The sequence below is a fragment of the Bicyclus anynana genome, chromosome 3 (genome assembly GCF_947172395.1).
Source record: "Bicyclus anynana chromosome 3, ilBicAnyn1.1, whole genome shotgun sequence".
NCBI lineage: Eukaryota > Metazoa > Arthropoda > Insecta > Lepidoptera > Nymphalidae > Bicyclus > Bicyclus anynana.
In genome coordinates, this window is record NC_069085.1 from 1244128 (window position 1) to 1260586 (window position 16459).

Here is a 16459-nt window from a genome sequence, read left to right on the forward strand (position 1 = left end):
TTTTGAAACACATCGCGGATTTAGCTGTAGTATTACGAAAATGTCCTTTCTGAAGCGTTGTCTTTATCCTTGCTATTTCTAATGAATCTTTACGTAATTACTTGTAAAACTAAAACTAAATTTAGTCTGCATGTACATACTCGCAAATGTTGCTAAGCCACTTACGAACACTAAAAAATAAGTGAGTAGAAGTAGTGTTGTAACTAGAACTACAAAGCAAAACACTCACAAATCGCTCTTTCTCCTTGATGTAGGAGGAGATGAGGTCGTGCAGGAACAGGAACGCCTCCGCGTCCACCGACACGAAGATGTGGTCCTCGAACTCCGTGATGAAGCTGCACTCCACCACCGGCTTCGGATCTGTGCATTGATATGGGAAACCTTGCATTACTCTAAAACTTGACACTCGATACATTGTTTTATGATTTACAAGAAAGTGTTATTAGATTCCTTACACAACATTGCGACAAATCAAAAATTTACTTAGTCGGTTCTGTAATTTGGGTAAATAACCCGAATCCAAATATAGTACGTGGTGCGGTATATTGTACGTGGTGCGGTATATAGTACGTGGTGCGGTATATAGTACGTGGTGCGGTATATAGTACGTCGCACGACGTCCGCAGAACTACGAAGGTAACAGATGTAACGACACTGTAGTCCCTGTAGCTAAACCCAAGCCGCATCAAAATTTTTAAGGCCGACATGAGAACCAACAAAAATCAAGAAGTCGGATGCCCAAGATCGGGCCAAGTCTTTGATTATTTAGACTATGGACCTGTTTCGCACCCAAATTCACCAACAAAAAGTCACACATCGAAAATGTTTAACACCATTAAATATATTATGTGTCCATACACTACACACAACCATAAATTTGACTCGCAATACACACACGCGTAATTTTTACACAGACTAAAAACACATCGCTTAGATTTTACACAGAATATATACATAGAATATTCGATTACTTGATCGATTTTAAGTTGTTCCGTCAAAAAAATCGATTGTTTTTAGAAATTTTTATTACAAATTTAATAAAATTAAGGAGGAAATACTTACAAATGAAACGTTACTCAATTTTTTACTAAACTACAAGTTTTTGGCCGTTTTTTATGCCATTCAACTACACAAACCGGCATTTGTTACAACAATGAAACATAAATTTTATACCAACTGTTTTTATAAACGCGTTAGATCATTGATTCTTGATCTTTGCCAGAGGGGTAACGGTTAGCGAGGCAGGTCCCGTTATTAATGGTCGAAGGGCCAAGTGGGTGGAGATTGTGCCGGAAAGACAATAGCGGGGCTGCACTAAGAAAAAGAAGAGTACAATCTATGTGTACAGAGACAATTTCCTCACCGTGCTCAGTGGGCGGCTGCGCCTTCTGCAAGTGGCTGGTCCTGAGGTGCATCTGCAGCGCCGGCAGGGCGAAGATCACCTCGCGCACGTGCCGCTCGCTGGCCTTGCCGCCCGGCGCGCCGCCGCTGCCCGTGCTGCCCGTCGTGCCGGTGTTCTCGCGCTCCAACGACGGGAACTGGTCGATTGCTGCGGACAGAAATATCTTTTAGGGACATACTTTTTATATATCATAAACATTGGCAGTGTTTTTTTATTCAATGACAAGTTTTTTTTTTTTAATAAATATACTTAAACAATACACATCACTATCTAGCCCCAAAGTAAGCATACAGAGTAGCTTGTGTTATGGGTGCTAAGATAGTTGATATTATAATATTAATATACAATTATATACTACATATAAATATTTATATAATGTATAAATACACACAGACACTGGAAAACACCCATGCTCATCACACAAATATTTTCCAGTTGTGGGAATCGAACCCACCCAAAGCAGGGTCACTACCCACTGCGCCACGTGGCTGTCATCAAGTTAGCCCTTGAATGCAATCTCTAAGATGTGTGATGACAATGTCTAAGATGAAAGCGGGCTTACTTAGAAGAAGTACAAGTCCATTTCACGTGTATCTCTGGACGGATTCTACGCGACATCGGACCGGATTGCTAAATCGCTTGTCGGCACGTCTTTGCTGGTAGGCAGAGTAACTAGTCACGGCCAATGCCACCAGACCTCATTCAGTTAATAATGAAAAATAAAGCGCCATCTATGAGCCCCACACATAACTGCATCGCAACAAATGGATTGTATCAAAGTTATCCAAGAACGCCATCTACTGGTAGTTTAACAAAAACTGTTTCAGTATGACTGAGATGAGCACGCATCGCTCGATTACAAACTTGTAAAATGTATGTAATCACCAATTCCTATCGCTTACTACTCGTAAAGTTTTACTTAAAAAATTTCTAGTGTCGGTCTTTTACGGATTTGCCCGCGTTAGTGCTCCGTGCCCACGCAAGGCTCATCGCGAGCGGTTCTCGTAGTCAGACAGTTACCATCGATCTCGCTGTCGGCGAAGGCGTAGTGGAACCACTCGTGCAGCGTCTTGAACTGCGGCGGGAACAGCACGGTGCGCGTCATGCGGCACACGGTGGCCAGCGACTGGTGGCCCGCCGCCGCGCCCGCGCTCGCGCCCGCGCCCGCGCCCTCGCCCAGGCTCGCCGTGAGTGACTGCACGCAGTGGACTTCTGGGGAACCTGCACACCACACCAAGGTTTTATATTAATCACGAAATTCTAAAAGAACTTCCAAGTAAAACTGTATCGCCATTCCACATGTCAACATGGCAAGCAAAGGGCGCAAGAAGATCAGATAAAAGAGCTTTATACAGAACTTTTTGGCTGGTGGGAGGCTTCGGCCGTGGCTAGTTACCACCCTACCGGCAAAGACGTACCGCCAAGCGATTTAGCGTTTCGGTACGATGCCGTGTAGAAACCGAAAGGGATGTAGATTTTCATCCTCCTCCTAACAAGTTAGCCCGCTTCCATTTTAGACTGCATCATCACCTAACATCAAGTGAGATTGTAGTCAAGGGCTAACTTGTAAAGAATAAAAAAAAAAAAAAACTTCTGTGTCTGAAATTCACGCTGTCAAAATGAGATCCAACTCCATAAGACTAATACAAGAAAATCATTATTTTTCCTCAGTACCTCCCCACAAGCAATTCAAATTCAAGAAATTAGGAGGGCATTTAACTTCATTTATAAGTCTTAGTTCCCTGCCAGATCACTTCAATCAGCAGATTTTTTGCACTTTTGAGTGCCTCTTAGGTGGTTACTTACTAGAATAGCAAATGCATCTCTCATGAATACTTTAAACTAACCATCTTCGTCTTCGATCTGTTGCGCTTCGGTGGCGAAGCTGATGCAAGGGTCCTTGAGACTGAAGAGAGCCCACGACTTGGCCTTCAGGCTGTTCCCGTGGAAGCACGCCAGCGAGATGTTGGAGCCCTGCAGCTCCAGCGTGCCGCCCAGCACTGTGCCTGTCACAATCACATTGATATTTTATAGCATTGATACCCAAAGTAGTCCAGATAGACCCCCAGGGGTCCACGAAAAACTCCACACAAAATTCACAATTCAGATTCATAGTGGTTTCGTACGGAATGGGGAGTTTTCTAAATAAAATAAGTAAGAACTTATAGGTTCCTTGTGCAACAACTCGACAACTTTACTTTTTTGACATCAAAAACTTGTGTACAACTAATTAATTAATTCTCACTTTGTTTTAGGAATTTATGATTCGTAATTGTAACTCAGCCGCAACATTCTAATCTTCACATATTATGCGGGCACTCACCGCGCGGATGCAGCTTGTCGTGCGGATGCGCAGCGATGAGTTGCAGCACCTTCTGCCAGTGGCGGTGGTGGCGCAGCTCCGCTTGTTGCTGCGCAGGCTCGCTGCTGCCCGCCGCCGCCGCCGCCGCTGCCGCTGCTGCTGCCTCTGTTTATAAAAACGCAGGCTTTAACAACAATGATCAGTGAGCAGCAGATAGGACGAAATGAAACAGACCATACGTGCGATTCGAACTCGCGCATGAAGGCTTCCGTACGAGTGTGCTTTTAATTACACGGCTGAAGTAAAGCTTCTTCTTTCTGAAAGCAAATGTGCGCGCGCACAGCTCTCTCTTGCTGCTACAGTAATGTACGAAAAGCTTCTTTCTATCTCCACTAACCTATATCTCCCTCACAACGTTCGTTCGCTTCGCCGGATAACACTTTTCGTAACTATCGCATCACACATTCACCAGCTTACTCCCCAACGTACGCAACTTCATTACGTACGCAAGCGTGCGTAATAGTTTTATTTAAGTAAAACTTCTTGGTGAATGCGTTACGAAAAGTGTAATCGTGCGATGCTTTTAATATGCGTGCTGTCATCTACAAGCATAGTGAAACAGTGTTTGTTATTTTGAACTAGCAGTAGATGGCGTTCTTTGAGAATTTTGAAACAATCCCTTTTTGTAGACTTTAAGAACCTGTTGCGATGCAGTTATGCTTGAGGCTCATAGATGGCGCTTTGTTTCTTATATAGAAAGAATTTTCGAAAGAAGTTTTAATTCGATCGTGTGGTCTAAAGGACACCCGTTTTCATTAGGTACTCACGTTCTCTTTTCTCCCTGGGCAGCCTGGTGGGGTAGGGCCCGGTGTGCAGCGACGAGAACACGCGCTTGCCCGACTTGAACTGCTGCGTGAAGAACTCCTCCAGCTTCAGCTGCATCTTCAGCAGGTCGGGCGTGGTGCTGCGACTGATGGCGATCTGCAGCTGCTGCCAGCTCAGGGTGCCGTGGCCCAGGATGGTTGCCGGTCGGCTGGCGGGATTGAATGAATGATGTATTTATTTGATCAATATATAATTATAGTTTATCAATGATATAGGACAACTTGATCTAGTTCCAACATGTTTTGCCATTAAGGTGTGTAAATTTTCAAACTATATCTCAATGACAAGTCGGGCTGACTTGTCTCTGCAATCTAACCTGATGTTAAGTGAAGATGCGGTCTAAAATGGAAGCGGGTTTACTTGTTATACATGTAAATCCACACCCCTCTCGGTTTTTATACGACATCGTGCCGGAAAGCTAAATTGTTTAGTCGGTAGGGTGGTACCGAGCGACAGCGACATACCTGGCGGAGGGCGTGGCGGCGGGCGGCTGCCAGCGGTCGCTGAGCGCGGCAGCGAGGCGGCTGAGGCGCGCGAGCAGCGCCGGCGCGCCCATGTACTCCAGGCGCAGCTCCAGCGCGGCCAGCCGCAGCGCCAGCACGTGCGCCGGCGGCTCCTGCTGCAGCAGCGCGTGCGCGCGCGCGGCGGCCAGCGAGATGGAGCCGCCCACGATGCCGCCGCGCGCCTCCAGCGCCGCGCCGCCCAGCGCCACGCAGCCCGCCACCTGCCGCCGCCGCGCGCTGCCGATGCTCAGCCGCCCCCACGCGCCCAGCGAGCGCGACTGCCAGCTGCACACACCAACTTTTGATTACTTATTGAAGTAAAACTTCTTTACGCACGCTTGACGCCAAGCTTATGAAGGCATGATGTTTAAAGAAAAGTGTAATTTGGCGAGGTGAGAGATCGTGGAAAGATATCGGTCAATGAAGATAGATAGAGAGTTACGTTTCATATCTTATGGTAGCAGCAAGAGAGAGAAGCATTCTTTCAGTCGTGTGGTTTAACGCATATGCGTATTTTTCATTACCCGCGACTCTGTTTACTTGAACTTCTGTTCTTCACATATTCCACGGAAACCATTGATTATTCCGGGATAAAATAGAGCCTATATATTGCTTAGTAACCTCTATCTTCCACTGAAAGTCACATTAAAATTCAGCCGTTCCAAAGATTAGCCAGGTTAAACAGAAAAACCAAAATTTATAGATTACAGTTCGTTTCATGTAGGATAATGCGGGTCACAGTTCGATTCACTCTTGAAAGTTTGCCGCGATTCACGATAATAGTACATATTATGAACCTCATACAGGCGACTGTCACCGTAACCATGCTATGTGCAAAACACTTTAGTAACCAATAACATACAAAGCCTACAGTCAAACAACTACCGCCGTACCTGACGTTGCCCATGACGTTGCCCATGTTCATGTGCACATTGAGCCGCTCGAAGTTGACGGCGAACAGCACCAGCGTCTCCCACGCCACGCCGCCAGACTTGTCTTCTGAAATACACAACCGAACAGATATAACTATATTTCAACACTACCCAAAAGTTCCGAAAAGAGAAAATAACTTGTAGGGAGTCAAGAAGGCATCCCGGGAACACGCAAAGAGCAAGTACCGGGTTCGCCCTCCCTCCATTCGGCCCTAATTACCAAGAGGTTGAAAGGGCCATGGGAGGTGGTGGGTTGTCCCTACCCAAAAGTTCGTTCTATAACACTTATCCAAATCAAGCTGTTTAATTTACGCCGTGTTAAGTTCATGACTAAAAAACCAGAGTTCCTCAATTAGTTAAGCACTTTCTGCGAAAAGTCTGTTTAACAACAGTTCAAAATATTAATTCATTTATTGGAGTAAAACTTATTACGCAAGCTAAACTTGAAGTTGATGAATGCGTTACGAAAATGTAATCGAGCGATGCGTGCTGCCATCTATAATCATAGTGCAACAGTGTTTGTTATTTTAAACTACCAGTAGATGGCATTCTAACAGAACTTTGAAACGATCCCTTTAAGTACACTTCAAGAACCTATATCTGATGCAATTATAGCAGCGGCCTACAGATGGCGTTTTTTATTTTTGAGTGAAATTTTACTTCAGCCGTGTGGCTCAGATCAGATCATCTTGATTACAGCACACTTGTTTCGTTTTTTTATGTAGGTAGGACGCTGAAACGTCAAAATAGTGCTTCTATAATGTCAAGTTTACTCTTAGTTTCAACTACAGAACAATAATGGCTTTATTACCTTTGGATTTCTGCGGTTCAGCCATTTTCGCCTTTTCGCGCTGCGGCAGCACAGGCGACAGGGGGACGTTGGTACTGGATGATCTAAAACAAACACTGGCTCTAAAGTCTGAAGTAGGTAATATGATAAGATGATGATGATGGATGATGATGAATCCGAGATTCGAGAGATTAGATCCTAGATTTTGTTTAATCGAAAACGCCAGGATCTCGCTCAGCCGCCGCATGTCGTACTCGAGCCACTGGAGCCGCGTCCATTGCTGCTACACTATAGTATGTGATGATAGCAAGGCCACATACTGCGCAGTGTGCACGCTGACGTCGCCGAGGAACAGCCTGCGCACGATGCTGCGCCGGTACCACGCCTTGGGGAACGCCAGGATCTCGCTCAGCCGCCGCATGTCGTACTCGAGCCACTGGAGCCGCGTCCATTGCTGCTACACTATAGTATGTGATGATAGCAAGGCCACATACTGCGCAGTGTGCACGCTGACGTCGCCGAGGAACAGCCTGCGCACGATGCTGCGCCGGTACCACGCCTTGGGGAACGCCAGGATCTCGCTCAGCCGCCGCATGTCGTACTCGAGCCACTGGAGCCGCGTCCATTGCTGCTACACTATAGTATGTGATGATAGCAAGGCCACATACTGCGCAGTGTGCACGCTGACGTCGCCGAGGAACAGCCTGCGCACGATGCTGCGCCGGTACCACGCCTTGGGGAACGCCAGATCTCGCTCAGCCGCCGCATGTCGTACTCGAGCCACTGGAGCCGCGTCCATTGCTGCTACACTATAGTATGTGATGATAGCAAGGCCACATACTGCGCAGTGTGCACGCTGACGTCGCCGAGGAACAGCCTGCGCACGATGCTGCGCCGGTACCACGCCTTGGGGAACGCCAGGATCTCGCTCAGCCGCCGCATGTCGTACTCGAGCCACTGGAGCCGCGTCCATTGCTGCTACACTATAGTATGTGATGATAGCAAGGCCACATACTGCGCAGTGTGCACGCTGACGTCGCCGAGGAACAGCCTGCGCACGATGCTGCGCCGGTACCACGCCTTGGGGAACGCCAGGATCTCGCTCAGCCGCCGCATGTCGTACTCGAGCCACTGGAGCCGCGTCCATTGCTGCTACACTATAGTATGTGATGATAGCAAGGCCACATACTGCGCAGTGTGCACGCTGACGTCGCCGAGGAACAGCCTGCGCACGATGCTGCGCCGGTACCACGCCTTGGGGAACGCCAGGATCTCGCTCAGCCGCCGCATGTCGTACTTGAACCACGCCGAACCCACATCCACGATTGCTGGTAATATAAAAATATACTTTACTATGTTGGCTATACTGCAATTATTACTTATGCTGCTAACAAGCGATGACCCAGGATTTGATTGAAGCGATGACCCAGAGTGCTTGCAAAAAGTGTATTTTTACACGGAAGGAAAAAGGCAAGATAATTTTTGCAATGCGGGCGTTGTAACAAAAAAAGTAAAAGAATATCTCAACTTCCCTGCATATTTGGACTAACATTGTTCGTTGGCTCACGATTACTGTATGTAACATCGCAAAACGTATGCAATACTGCCGTTGCGTGCAACTAATCTAAATTAGGAATGTCCATAATGATGGCTAACGCCAAAAACTAAAAACATTTGTATGCAGATGCATATAAATATCATCTTAATTTTTAGCATATTTTAACGGTCCATTAGTGCCAGGACTCCTTCTAAGAGGAAAGGGAGGCCTCATCAAATTTAAATAAACTTCGAAAGTCAGACAATTGTTCCAAAAAAGCTTTAATTTTAGTTTTGCAAAATATCTTGCAAAAGAAAACCGACTGTTCAAATGACAATACTCACTAGAAAACCGAACGGTAGCTTTGGATCGGTCGTGGTCAGCGTGCAGGTCAAGTTTCCTGAACCGCGACAGATGGAACTTCACAAATTCCACGTTGATGGAGAGGGAATCCTTGCGCTCGGTGTCGGCCAGCGGCGACCACTGCGCCTCCTTCAGGCTGGACTTCTTGCCGCCGTACGGGTGGAAGATGTACACGGAGAAGTCGGCCAGGCAGCCCGTCACGCTCAGCCCGCCCATCGCGATCGCTGGCTCGGCCATCTCCCTGGATAGTTACAGTTTAAACTAACTTCTTGATATTTTCACAAAAAATCTTGATATTATAAATTTGGGTCACACGATATCCAGCACCCTTACCGTAAATACATGGAATACTAAGATATCCGTCTCCTTGTATAATAATAGAAAAGAAAGACTTCAACAACAATTATTGCAACTCAAAGACAACTTGTTTATTAGTGTTATTTAGAGGAAACCATTTAAGTAGTAACATAACGAAGATGTATGGGCAACGAGTTGATGAGATGTGAAGTGTGTAGTATCAATAATCACTATCAATCAATGATGATTACTCTGAACTGTTCTTTTACTACTAATCGGAGACAACATGCCATTCTTCTTCTTGTGCATGGATCATTCGAGCACTCGGTCTTTTTGCCGTCTCTATCGCCTCGTCTCGTCTCTGCTTACAAGAGTTTAATGATAGAAAGTAATGTATGGAAGCTCACTCGTCGGAGGCCCGCTTGGAGCTGAAGACGATCTGCAGGCTGGGCAGCTGCAGCAGGCACTCGACGCGCGACGCGGGCAGGCAGCTGAAGCGGAAGGCGGACGGGCGCGTGTGGAAGTGCACGATGACGTCGACGGGGAACGACGCGTACACGTACTGGCCGTAGCCCTCCGCGCCGCCCGCGCCCGCGCCCGCGTCCGCACCCGCGTCCGCGCCCTCGCCGGCGGGCCCGCTCGAGCGGTTGCGTGCGCTCTCTGTCTCTGTATCGAACAATAGGTTACTTGACACTTTTTTAAATGGTCTTAAATAGTTTATTATTGTTCTACTAGATTGAATTTTTTTTTATGTTTTTTTGAGATGAGATTGAAAATTTTAATTATTAAATATATTTTTGACAATACGAGCCAAAACGCCTGTCATGACATGCCAGTCTATATTTCAACTGTTTCATGACGTCACTATAATCCCAAATCCCATATAAATGGAGCTTTTGACATAAATTTATTAGTTAGTAATTAGTTCGACGTTTAGTACATCAAGTTAGTGACGTCACACAATGCACAACAGCGTTTTTGACGTCGTTTCGTTCGACGTTTGATCTGACTAGCTCCAGCTAAAGCATTCAACTGAATAAACTTGAAATCTACTTTCATTATCATTATCAAACCCAAGATCACAAGTTATAATCGCATTAATAAGCAGAAAGCTTTCAACACGGAGGCTTTCGATTGCTTAAAGATATCTGGACCGGTGTTTTTTTTTTAATTTATTGACACTAAGCATTTTAAGTTATACTTCTTACTAATTTGATACATACCAGTTGGAGCCGTGAAGGATGTCTTCGTGGGAATGGGCTCCAGGGTCTGCTCGAGGAACTCTAGGATATGTGGGCTGATGATGGTCTCCTCGGGTATACTCTGCAGCGTGATCCAGGCGAACAGAGACGCCTTCTTGGTGCCGACCTTGCGCGCGCTCGGGTTGAGCGGTGCGCTGGGCATCGTCTGAGGAGATGCCGACTCTTCTGCTAGGGTCTTTGATTCGTAATGTACCTGCAAAAACGTATTGCATTTTGTTGATGAGACATCTGAGGTCAGTTTAAAAATGTTTAATGTTTTTAAAGTGTAGATTAATTTCCAATGTGGTCCAGGACCTCCAGGGTCCACGGGAGACTTGACGTTGACGTCACTAAAATATTATGGGGTTTTACAATTTGTAAGCGTCCACAAAAATTTGTCTGGTTTCATGGTGAAGAATTAAAATGTTGGGTACACTTCCTTGTGCTGTGAGTAGATGTCAAAAAAGTTGGACGCAATCACTTTTTGAGTTCATCATCATCATACCTGCCGATGGACGTCTACTGCAGGACCTATTGTAGGGATTTCCAAACTTCGCGATACTGAGTCGTCTGCATCCAGCAAATCCCTGTGACTCGCTAGATAAAGTCAGTCCACCTGGTGGGGGGTCGACCAATACTGCTCTTTCTGCGGTGCGGGGTCGGCATTATAGCATTTTGGGACCCCAACGTCCATCACAGAAAAATAGATGTCGGTGACATTGGTTCTTCTGCGGGATCTCCTCATTTCTGATTTGATTGGCTTTTAATTGGCCATGCTCTATTTTTTTTTCACTGAAATGAAACTGATGGATGGACTAATCACTTCTCACTTTTTTCTTTTCGAAAACTGTTAATTTTTGAGTTGAACTCAGCCGCAACGCAATTTGCGGGGGCGACAGCAAGTGTGGCCCAGCCCGGTAGACACTAGCTAACTCCTGTCGAAAACACACTGACCTTGAGCTGTAGGCCGGGGACCTGGAACACGGTGAGGTCGGGGGGCGGCGGCAGGCGCGCGCGCCGCGTGTCTCCCAGTCCACCCGACGCTGACCGGCCTACGCGAGACTTGCTGCTGCCGCTGTACAAACATTAATAATAATAATAATAATAATAAAATTCTTTATTCAGCTAAAAAAAAACAAATTTAAAAAATCAAGAAGAAATTACAAACTAATACTAACAGAGCTTACAAACTACTTAAAGATACCTACTTAAATTACAAAGTTCCCCTGTCTGTACTTAGTATAATAATATAATAAAGAAATTCAGCTGAAAGGGGCGCTGCCTCAGCTCGATACTACAGTTGAGAGCTGTAGTGCTGATTTTCAGGCATGACCCCTAGGGTGAGCTCACGGACCGATCAGAAATACTTTTGCGGCGTCGCTAACATTACATAATAATATGTAAATAATAATGGAAAAGTTGAATTTTGCGCATATATATTTGACACTAGTTGTGCGCATTTTTGGCCTCCTTAGAATTATATGTTTTCCAAATTAAAACCTCCGATCTAAGGCCAAATTAAAAAAATTGTTGTCATAGTTTGACATTCTGTTTGTCTGTCTTTATCTCAGTCCAATTACCAGAGGATCTGCTCGCTAGACGTTACCACTCTGCCAAACTGCGTCTACAGAATCGATGCTTCATTGTGTTAAAATTACATGTGTTTGTATTAACGATTTAAATTTATAGTTGTGTGAGTGTAAGGACATACAATTATTGGTGTTAAATATTTTCAATGTGTGAGTTTACGCCCTAATAAAACGATAGACAATTTCATTAGTGAATTTGAGTGTGATACAAGTCCAAAGGTCTTGATGTATGTCACACAAAGAATGTCGTGACCTTTTTGCGAAACGCGAGACGTAATATATAATTGTTGAAAACTTTAACAATAAATATGTAAGGGACAGGGAAAACGACACTGCGTCGACGATGCGTCGTTTTCCATATATAAACGCAACGTAACGTAACGCGACAATAAGGCATCGCTCTACGGCTCACATCTTGTCGTCGTCGTCGCGGCCGGGCTCCTTGGTGTGCAGCACGCACTTGCCGCTGTTGATGTGCACCTTCACGTCCAGCTCGAAGTCGATGTTGGGCTCCGTCGTCTTGCTCTTGCTGGGCTTGGCCTCGCCCGCCTGGCTCGGGCCCAAAGCCGCGCGACTGCTGCTACAATCATTATTATCAAACTTAACTCCAAGTTCATTTTATTCAATTAGTTTACAAGCAAGCACTTATGAAACGTCAAATTATGATAATGGTAAAAATTTAAGTCTATTATATATAACCAATTCATATAACTAAAACTATTGTTATGTATAGCTTGGCAAATTCGTTCGTAACAGTCCCGATGGTCCGCGCGGACCGGGAGGGGGGTAGCGATGTCCAGAGCGCACGACTTCACACCCACGCAATCCTTCCCCCGTCACTCGCATATCATGGGAGAGTCATTTATGAACTTGCCAAGCTATAGATAAGATTTAGTTGCGGTAAGAGAAGTAATCAATACCCGTAATTTTTAGAGACGCGTATAATCCGTATTCCAAAAACCTTTTTTTTATTTAACTTCTCTACTAAATCTTTAAAAGATCTACTAAATCTTTACGTCATATTTTTATCATCATGATTATCCATTCAACTTAGGTTGATTTCATCATAAACAATGAAAATACTAGCGCCAAATCAATACCAATTTTGTAAAGAGCAAAAGTTTGTGAGGTTGTAAGGGAGGTCTTTGTATACACTAAACCAAATTCGAAATCTCTTTAACTAATCCCGTATACCCAAGGGAACGGAAACTATGCGGATGAAACCGAGGGGCTTCGGCTTGTTTATAAATAAAATGAATGTGACACACAGAATGTTCGCTACGGACACAGTCCGCTCTCACCCCGTGTCGAGGCTCTCCCGGGACAGGTGCAGGTGCGGCGGCCAGGGCGCCGGCAGCGAGCTCTGGCGCTGCACGCCGCCCTGGAACGTGACCCGCCCGCGCGCCTCCCGACCCTCGCGCGCCTCGCCCCGCGGGCCCCGCAGCGACGACGAGCGCGACGGACCTGCGCCTGTGCGACAACCGTTGAAAGCTCAGACTAATTAGATAAAGACCTGCCTCGCAAGACATTATTTTTCTGCCAAAGTATATGATCAACGATCTTATGCGATTATAAACACTGTCTCTATATTATCAATGTTTCATAGTTTACAACCTTGTAAACTATGAAACATTGATAAAAACCTCCGTAAAAAAAGGTTTTTTGTGTAGTTAAATGGTGTAAAAAACGAACAAAAACTGCTAGTTTAGTATAAGATATGTATGAAATCTAAGCTCGTTTTTCTTAGAAAATGGCAGAAAATTTTGTTCGTGAATTTGGGTGCGATACTAGTCCTTATGTATTTAGTCTGAGGTTAAAAGATGCATAATAGAGATGATGGCAGTTTTTTAAACTGTAAATACTCGTACATATATCAAGAGTATACTAATAGAAAAGCAATTTCGAAGAAGTAACACGATATCTGCGATTATAACTACCGGAGCTACAGGGATATATGGAGACATATTTGCGGCGCTGTTGCGGGTCGCTCATTAACACTCCGTAGTAAATAGCACGAAAGGATGACGTCGTCGATTTGTAAAATCATTAAATTTATATGGGTGTTCAAACAAAATTACAAATATGTTTATATTACGTACTAGACGCGTCCGCTAAAGAACTCGCACCTGTAAGAGGGTCACTGTCAGCGGAGCTCCACGAGGCGCCCTCGATGATGTCGGCGAGGCGCGTGTCGTCCTCGGCCAGCAGCAGCGTCTCGCCCGACTCGGCGCCCACCACGCCCGCGCCCGGCGGCTCGTCGGGCGGCGGCGCCGACACGAACGAGTGGCTGCGGTTGGAGCCCAGCCCCAGCTTGCCCTTGGTGATGGAGCTGGCGCGCACACTCTGGCGCCGGAGCTTCTGGATCATGTCCCTGCACACGTCCGGCAAGTCAGTATTACACGAAATTAAATTTTTCTTAACAAAAAAAAACGAGTGTGCTTTGGACCAAATGAAAGTAAAACTTCTTCAGCTCTCCCTTGCAATGTTCGTTCAGCAGCTTCTCGCAAAGTGCGTAATGAAGTTTTACTTCAACTTTAATTTCTCATGACACTGACGCTTCGTGTTTATCGAAACAAAAGTTAGCTTATCTAAGCTAAGTTACACAAAGCGCCATCTATGAGATTCAGACATAACTGCATACAGGTTCTTGAAGTGAACAGACAGGGATTGTTTCAAAGTTCTCTAACAACGCCATCTACTGGTAGTGTAAAATAACAAACACCGTTTCTCTATGCCTGTAGATGGCAGCACACATCTTAAGTCTCGCCCGATTACACTTTTCGTAACGTTGCTTAAGTTTTACTTAAAAAATGGATTGCCAAATTTCTCAAGTGTGACTACTATGTCCCAATCGTAAATACTTTGTCAGAAGTACGTAAAGCATTCGTTTTCAAAGATGTACCTTCGGAAGTCCTTGAACACGAGCGCCTCCAGGTCGTGCAGCCTGCGCATCTCGTACTCCACGGTGCTGTGCGAGGCGCCCAGCGAGCGCAGGTCGGTGATGATCTTGGCCTGCTCCGTCATCTCCTTCTCGATGAGCTTGGAGCGCTTCTTGGCGTCGATGCTGGTGTCGAACACGAAGGCGGGCAGGTGGTCCGTGTACTTGCGCCGGAACACTATGCTCTCCTGGAAACAACGCATTCATTGAAGCTGCTCAAGTTTTGGAAAGGAAATAGTAAAAATTACATGTAGCTCACGTTTTATTTTAATTCATTTGCTGCTTTTTAGAGTTTAATTGCTCAAAGTAGAATGCATTTTAATTCAATATAGTTATGTGCACAAGTGAAGTGGAGGTTATGCAAGTGTTTAAAATAATTAATTCGATTTTCTCGCAGGACTCTACCAAAAGTTCTGATAAGGCTGCCTTCGCCTTTCTAAAGCATGACATGATTTGTATTCTAATGCTTCAGTTTTACACACAAACGAAAATAATATCTATCCTGAGATATTATATTCGTTTGAAGAAATATTCGATGATTTGAGGATCCTGAGATACAGGTTTATTCAAACTGAAATCAGGGTCCTCAGCACCATTGTAAAAGGACTCATTTTAACAATAAATTTCATTTCATTTCTTCTATACCTGCGAATCTTTGCTGTTGTCCGCTTCGTCATCCAAATCGCTTTCATAGTCCATTTTGAGAGGATCTTCTTCTTCAAAACCTAAAAAGTATTTGATATTTCTATACAACTGCTCGAGTTATCAGTACCAAAATGTAGTGAATAGTATATTCTATTATAAAGAGGGTAAGTTAAGTTAACCGATTTTGAAAACTCATTTATCACAAAAAAGTGAAAATAAATATTTGTGAGTGCCATGGGCTATATCTTATCTCTGTATTCCCACGGGAGTGTGGGATGTGGACAGCCAGTATACAGTATTCCAACCAGTGGCGTGTATAAAGTTGTCGATCAGAGTATGCACTAGCACTAAAATTAAGCAAGCTGGAAAAATCTGTATTTAATAAGCACTAAGAAGACAACTCTTAGGGTATGCAGTACTTTAATGAATGTGTGAAGTGCACGCCACAGATTCCTACCTGTGAGCATGGTGAGCGTGTGCCCCAGCGCTGACAGCTGTTTGCCGACGTTGACGTCGAGGTGAATGTCCACGCCTTCCATTTGCCACGACACGTTGAGGAACCATTTGGCGTTCTCTGTAAAAAGTTTGTACTTTAAACAATAATTATTTTCCGCCGTGATGATTTAAGTTGCACCTCCGCCACAAAAAATGTAAGCTAACTTTCAAACACGTATTGTCGCGTTAATAATTTGAGTTTAGAGTAGACATACGAATCACGAGATCTTGGGTCGGGCTATATGAGATTCTAAGATTTTCTTTCTTCTTGTCACATAAAATTCTCAGCTCCGTGCGTCGGAGAGCATGTTAAGCCGTTGGTCCCGGTCATTATCATTGATATTTCATAATGGTCGTTAACGAATTCAACAATACCATCCGAAGTCCACCAACCCGGTTTGGATGGACATGGTGGTGGCCTAAGCTCACATAAGGAGGAAAGCCCGGGCAGGGCCAGTCTTCCCTCCTTATAGTAGGGGAGCCGAAGAGGAGATTTTTGCAGTTACTCGAGCGCGGCAGATAAACATAAGGGACTATACC

At 45.0% G+C, this 16459-nt stretch overlaps 1 protein-coding gene across 1 annotated transcript in view; it reads right to left on the minus strand.

The window, feature by feature from the left end:
* Nucleotides 1-16459, minus strand: part of LOC112052082 (transmembrane protein KIAA1109) — a 55503-nt gene that overhangs the window by 11663 nt on the left and 27381 nt on the right. The window contains exons 38-60 of the mRNA XM_052891142.1: nt 15882-15998; nt 15425-15504; nt 14744-14967; nt 13968-14212; nt 13143-13311; nt 12254-12421; nt 11207-11327; nt 10235-10466; nt 9419-9677; nt 8696-8955; nt 7973-8142; nt 7670-7771; nt 7323-7424; nt 7135-7271; nt 6836-6918; nt 5986-6091; nt 5054-5377; nt 4532-4737; nt 3726-3869; nt 3250-3408; nt 2423-2623; nt 1364-1549; nt 214-360 (exon numbers count right to left, since the gene is read on the minus strand). Coding sequence (XP_052747102.1) covers nt 214-360; nt 1364-1549; nt 2423-2623; nt 3250-3408; nt 3726-3869; nt 4532-4737; nt 5054-5377; nt 5986-6091; nt 6836-6918; nt 7135-7271; nt 7323-7424; nt 7670-7771; nt 7973-8142; nt 8696-8955; nt 9419-9677; nt 10235-10466; nt 11207-11327; nt 12254-12421; nt 13143-13311; nt 13968-14212; nt 14744-14967; nt 15425-15504; nt 15882-15998 — 3942 coding nt within the window. The remainder of the gene's footprint in view (nt 1-213; nt 361-1363; nt 1550-2422; nt 2624-3249; nt 3409-3725; nt 3870-4531; nt 4738-5053; nt 5378-5985; nt 6092-6835; nt 6919-7134; nt 7272-7322; nt 7425-7669; nt 7772-7972; nt 8143-8695; nt 8956-9418; nt 9678-10234; nt 10467-11206; nt 11328-12253; nt 12422-13142; nt 13312-13967; nt 14213-14743; nt 14968-15424; nt 15505-15881; nt 15999-16459) is intronic.